At 65.2% G+C, this 5571-nt stretch overlaps 1 protein-coding gene across 1 annotated transcript in view; it reads left to right on the forward strand.

Moving 5' to 3' along the window:
- Positions 1 to 402: 402 nt before the first annotated feature.
- Positions 403 to 5571, forward strand: part of SBF1 (SET binding factor 1) — a gene marked incomplete at its 5' end in the record, with an annotated part of 19370 nt that continues 14201 nt past the window's right edge. Inside the window, 15 exon segments of the mRNA XM_023747982.1 lie at positions 403 to 517; positions 874 to 1011; positions 1185 to 1343; positions 1423 to 1533; positions 2130 to 2235; positions 2352 to 2484; positions 2585 to 2693; positions 2782 to 2895; positions 2977 to 3054; positions 3371 to 3484; positions 3557 to 3685; positions 3761 to 3859; positions 3966 to 4170; positions 4249 to 4361; positions 5429 to 5449. Of these exon segments, the coding sequence (XP_023603750.1) occupies positions 403 to 517; positions 874 to 1011; positions 1185 to 1343; positions 1423 to 1533; positions 2130 to 2235; positions 2352 to 2484; positions 2585 to 2693; positions 2782 to 2895; positions 2977 to 3054; positions 3371 to 3484; positions 3557 to 3685; positions 3761 to 3859; positions 3966 to 4170; positions 4249 to 4361; positions 5429 to 5449 (1744 nt within the window).

The following is a 5571-nucleotide window of genomic DNA, read 5'->3' on the forward strand; positions in this document are numbered from 1 at the left end:
TCCTGGTGCCAGCTGTCAGGCCGGGGCGTCGTGAGGGCCTGGTGCCTAGGCTGGGGGTTGGCTGGGGGACAGTGTGGAAGGATTGCCCCCCGCTGGAGGGGGTGCGCTGTGCAGTCGGCTGCGTGCAGGCTGCAGTGGGTTCTGCGGTGCTGACACTGGGCCAGGCCTGGGAGTGGGAGCCAGAGAGGCCCGTCCCACAGCAGGGCTTCTCTCTGCCCTCTGGTGGCCCTGGGGTCTGTGGCTGCCTAGTGGCCTCTCTCAGGATTATTTTTAGGGAAATTATAGGTCTGGGAGCTGAGGCTAGCCTGGTGCCAGATGAGGACAGGGGGAGGGGGGCGGGGACACGTTTCTACCCTGGGCTTCGAGGCTCCTGCCTGGTGGGGGTGGTGGGGGTGGTGGCAGGTGCTCTGACCCCCTGCTCCTGTCCTCAGGGAGTGGGGAAGGCCAGGGCCAGATCCTGCAGCGCTTCCCGGAGAAGGACTGGGAGGATAACCCCTTCCCTCAGGGCATCGAGCTGGTGAGTGGGGTGCTGGCTGCTGGGGGGCCAGGCCCCCGCTAGGGACAAGGGGATGTCTGAGCTGCTTCGGAGGGTGGGGAGCAGGGGCACTGGCTTGGCTGGCAGGGTGCTCGGTGCCCACATCCTGTCATCCCTCCCTCTTCACTATGGGGACCATGTCCTGCATCACAGGGTCTTCACCCCACCTAGACTATTACTCCCTTTTGTGGGGGGCGGGCTAGGTCAGGAGGTGAGGTGCCCCCGGTGGCCCAGGGAGGTGCTATCTGCTGCTCTGGCACCTGGCATCCAGGCCCTGGCTGTGCGCATACTCCGTGGCAGCGGCAGAGGGAGCTGACCCCTGACCCTCCCTTCCACAGTTTTGCCAGCCCAGCGGGTGGCAGCTGTGTCCTGAGAGGAACCCACCGACCTTCTTTGTTGCTGTCCTCACTGACATCAACTCCGAGCGGCACTACTGTGCCTGCTTGACCTTCTGGGAGCCGGCAGAGCCCGCGCAGGTCAGCTTGGGGCTGTGCCCCTGCCCCTGCCCCTACCCCTGGGTGTGTCTCCCTGTCTGCGGTTGTCTTGGCACCTAACCCCATGGAGCCTGGAGTTTCCGGAAGAGTCACCCGTGTCCTGCTGGGTTCACGGGACCTGCCTGGGAGCCAGGCGAACAGGCTTCTGTCCACAGGAAGCCGTGTGCTCGGAGGACGCTGCCGGGAGGGAAGAGGAAGCCGGCGAGGGAGGCTCAGGGCGACTGTCACCTGGCACGCCCGGCCCACCTGGCCAGCTGTTCGCTCCAAAGACTCTGGTGTTGGTGTCTCGGTTGGACCATGTGGAGGTGTTCAGGGTGAGGCGGGCAGCCAGGCCCCGAGGCAGGGCGTGGGTCTCCCAGCGGCTGCTGCCATGCTCGTCTGTGGCTCTTTCAGAACAGCCTGGGTCTCATCTACACCATCCACGTGGAGGGCCTGAACGTGGGCCTGGAGACCGTGGTCGGGAACCTGCTCACCTGCATCATCCCCCTGGCTGGGGGCTCACAGGTGGGTCTTGAGGCAGCTGCTGGGCCCTCCTTGCGCCCGTGGCTGTGGGGGTGGGGCTGTAGGCACTCCAGAGTCTAGCCTGGGCGGAGCACGGCCCCAGGCCTTGGACACGCGTGTGTCTTGGTGCCACTGCCAGCTGCCATCCTTCCTTGGCCTGCCTGCTCGCCTGTGTGTCCGTGTCGCCTGGCTCTCTCTCTACCTGGCACCTGTCAGTGTTTCTGTCCTCTCGCTCCTTGGGTGTGCTGTCTCTGGATGCTCAGCCTCTGTCCGAGCCGCCATGTGCGAGTGTGTCTAACTGTGTCTCTCTGCCCGTCTGTCCTGTGCAGCTGGACTCTGTTGAGGACGGAGTGGTACGGACTCTTTGTTTCTTCTGCCCACCCAGGCCCGTCCCTGCCCCAGGTCAGAGGCCCCGAGCTCTCTCTGCAGCACTGCTCGGGCCAGCAGAGGCTGGTGTGGCCTTTCCCTCGGGCCTGCCACTGCCCCGGCCAGTCCCACCTCGGGCCCTGTCAGCCCTCCAGGCCTGCTGAGGCCACGGAGCTCTGGGCTGACTCGGGACTGGGCGGGGCCCCTGAGCACCACTCTCTCTCTTCCCACAGAGAACCATCTCTTTGGGGGCGGGTGACCGGCAGGTCATCCAGACCCCACTCACTGACTCCCTGCCCATCAGCCGCTGCAGCGTGGCCCTGCTCTTCCGCCAGCTAGGTGAGCCCGCCGCTCCAGGCCTCCCTTTCCTCCCCTGGCCGGGGTCAGAGGTTAAGGCTGTCACCCTGCGTGGGGTGGGGCGGGGCGGGGCCTGCCAGCCTGTCCTCTCCCTTCAGGCATCACCAACGTGCTGTCTTTGTTCTGTGCTGCCCTCACTGAGCACAAGGTGCTCTTCCTGTCCCGGAGCTACCAGCGCCTCTCAGAAGCCTGCCGGGGACTCCTGGCCCTGCTGTTCCCGCTCCGATACAGGTGCCTGCCCGGGCCCCAGCTGCCACCCAGCCCTCTGCCTGGCCCCTCTGCCCAGCCCCCTCCTTCCTGGCACCCACCTCACTGAGCCCGGCCTTTGCAGCTTCACCTACGTGCCCATCCTGCCGGCGCAGCTCCTGGAGGTGCTCAGCACGCCCACGCCCTTCATCATCGGCGTCAACGCAGCCTTCCAGGCAGAGACCCAGGAGCTGGTGAGGGCCACGCTGGTGTCCGCCCTGCGCTCCAGGCCCTGCTGGCTGGCCTGCGGGTCCCTGACCATGCACCGCCTTTGGTCCGCAGCTGGATGTGATTGTGGCTGACCTGGATGGAGGGACGGTGACTGTCCCCGAGTGTGTACACATTCCACCGCTGCCGGAGCCGCTGCAGAGCCAGACCCACAGCGTGCTGAGCATGGTGAGACCACGGGGAGGGCGGGCGGACAGGGCCTCAGCGCCTGGGCTGGTGCGCCTGACCGCGCTCCTCTCCGCTGCTTAGGTCCTGGACCCGGAGCTGGAGTTGGCAGATCTCGCCTTCCCACCCCCCACAATATCCTCTTCCTCCCTGAAGATGCAGGTGGGGTCATGCCTTCCTGTGCCCTCTCCGTAGGCCTGCCGCCAGCACAGCGCAGCCACCCCGGCCGCGGGGGAGGTGGGAGGGCAGGCGCTGAGCTCCGAGGGCCCTGGGCAGGAGTGGTGGTCAGTGCTGTCACAGGCATCCCTGCGCTCTGTGTGGAGGGGGCTGGAGGGAGAGGAGGGTCTGAGGCACCTGGGGAGGCTTGAGCAGGGCCCCCACAGGGTTTGGGTTCGAGGAGGTGGAGCCTGGAGTGGGTGGAGGGTGAGGGCTGCCTGTGCAGGGGCCGGGCACTCACCTGCACTCACCTGCGACCCAGGACAAGGAGCTGCGGGCTGTTTTTCTGCGGCTCTTTGCTCAGCTCCTGCAGGGCTACCGTTGGTGTCTGCACATGGTCCGCATCCACCCGGAGCCTGTCATCCGCTTCCACAAGGTGGGCATCAGGGTGGGCACAGCGGTCGGGCAGCAGTCAGTGCCTGCGGGCTGACCTCCTCGTGTACCCCAGGCAGCCTTCCTGGGCCAGCGTGGGCTGGTGGAGGACGACTTCCTGATGAAGGTGCTGGAGGGCATGGCCTTTGCGGGCTTCGTGTCGGAGCGCGGGGTCCCCTACCGTCCTACGGACCTGTTTGATGAGGTGTGCCCTGCCCCAGCTGGGAGGAACCCCCACCCCTCCCCGTCCTGGTCAGGGCCTGACGCTCTCTCTCCACAGCTGGTGGCCCATGAGGTGGCGCGGATGCGGGCGGACGAGAGCCACCCCCAGCGGGTCCTGCGTCACGTCAAGGAGCTGGCGGAGCAGCTCTACAAAAACGTAGGTGGGCGGCACGGGTGGGTGGCTCGGGAGGCCACTCTGCGGCCCCAGCCCTGGGAGCTCTGGGAGCCCTGGTCTGCCCGCCCACGCCTCCTGTGCCCCCCAGGAGAACCCGTACCCCGCCGTGGCTATGCACAAGGTGCAGAGGCCGGGGGAGGCCAGCCACCTGCGGCGGGCGCCCCGGCCCTTCCCCCGGCTGGACGAGGGCATGGTACAGTGGATCGTGGACCAGGCCACGGCCAAGATGCAGGGAGCACCCCCCGCTGTGAAGGCCGAGAGGAGGACCACCGTGCCCTCGGGGCCCCCTATGAGTGCGTAATCTGGGGGAGGCCCTGAGTCTGGCCCGGGTGGGTGTGAGGTCAGAGGTGAGTGCGTGCTCTGCTCCCCAGCCGCCATCCTGGAGCGGAGCAGCGGGCTCCATGGCAACAGTGCTCGCCGCCTGGAGGTGGTTCGAAACTGCATCTCATACGTGTTCGAGGGGAAGATGCTGGAGGCCAAGAAGGTGAGGGCGCTGGGCACGGGGGGCGCTGGGTGTGGGGGCTCTGGGCCCCAGCTGGGTCTCCTCACCTTCCATCAGTTGCGGGAGCTGGGCTGGCAGGAAGGGCAGTGGGTGCCAGGGCTCAGGTCCCTCCAACTCAGTGGGGTTCAGTGAGAGCCATTTCTTTCAATTTTCTCTTTTAAATTCATTGGAGGGACGTTGGTTAATGGCTCACATGTTTGATGGGCACTGTGACACGTGACCTGCATATTGCGGCGTGTGCCCACCACCCACATTCAGATCATCTTCCATCACCATAGACGGCCCCGTTGCCCTTTCCTGCGCCCCCACCCCCAAAGGTTTCTTCATCCTTCACAGAAAGTGTTGACCCACATGTTTTTTTAAAAAACGGATAGAGCCCTAGCCAGTTTGGCTCAGTGGATATAGCGTCAGCCTGGGGACCGGAGGGTCCCGGGTTCAATTCTAGTCAAGGGTACATGCCTGGGTTGCAGGCTTGATCCCCAGCAGGGGTCCTGCAGGCGGCAGCCAATCAGTGATTCTCTCTCATCATTGATGATTCTCTCTCTCTCTCTCTCTCTCTCTCTCTCTCTCTCTCTCTCTCCCTCTCTCCCTTCCTCTCTGAAATCAATAAAAATATATTTTAAAAAAATAAAAAATAAAAAACGGATAGAAAAGGGAACCCACTCACTGCTTTTGGTGGTGCTCACGACAGCTGGGGGTCGCGGGACAGCTGTCCGGGTTCCTCCTGCCACAGCGGCGGGGCCCGGGGGCGGCAGTTCTAGTCGTTGCCCAGTGAGCAGCAGGCTTGTGCTTGGGAGGAGGCCCGGTGAGCTCGCTGAGCGCTGTGCTGTGCTGTGCTCAGGGCCCGTCTGCGCCCTGGCTGATGCGCGTGCAGCCTGCATCCTCCTGCCTCTGCCTCCGCGCGCTGTCGCGTGTGGAGCCCTGAAGTCCCAGCGCCTGGCACACCTGAGGGCCCTGTGTTTACAGCTTGGGCGCCCGCCCTCCAGGGCACAGTGGGTGGTCCCTGTGTAGTCAGTCACGTGCCCTCAGCCTCTGTGCTCCATCCCCAGCTGCTCCCCGCTGTGCTGAGGCCCTGAAGGGGCGTGCGGCCCGCCGCTGCCTGCCCAGGAGCTGCACCTGCATGTGCAGCAGACCGCGCGTCTGGACCACAGCAGTTCGACTTTGTCGTCCGCATGATGAACTGCTGCTGCAG

This window comes from Myotis lucifugus, unplaced genomic scaffold, assembly GCF_000147115.1.
Source record: "Myotis lucifugus unplaced genomic scaffold, Myoluc2.0 scaffold_1083, whole genome shotgun sequence".
NCBI lineage: Eukaryota > Metazoa > Chordata > Mammalia > Chiroptera > Vespertilionidae > Myotis > Myotis lucifugus.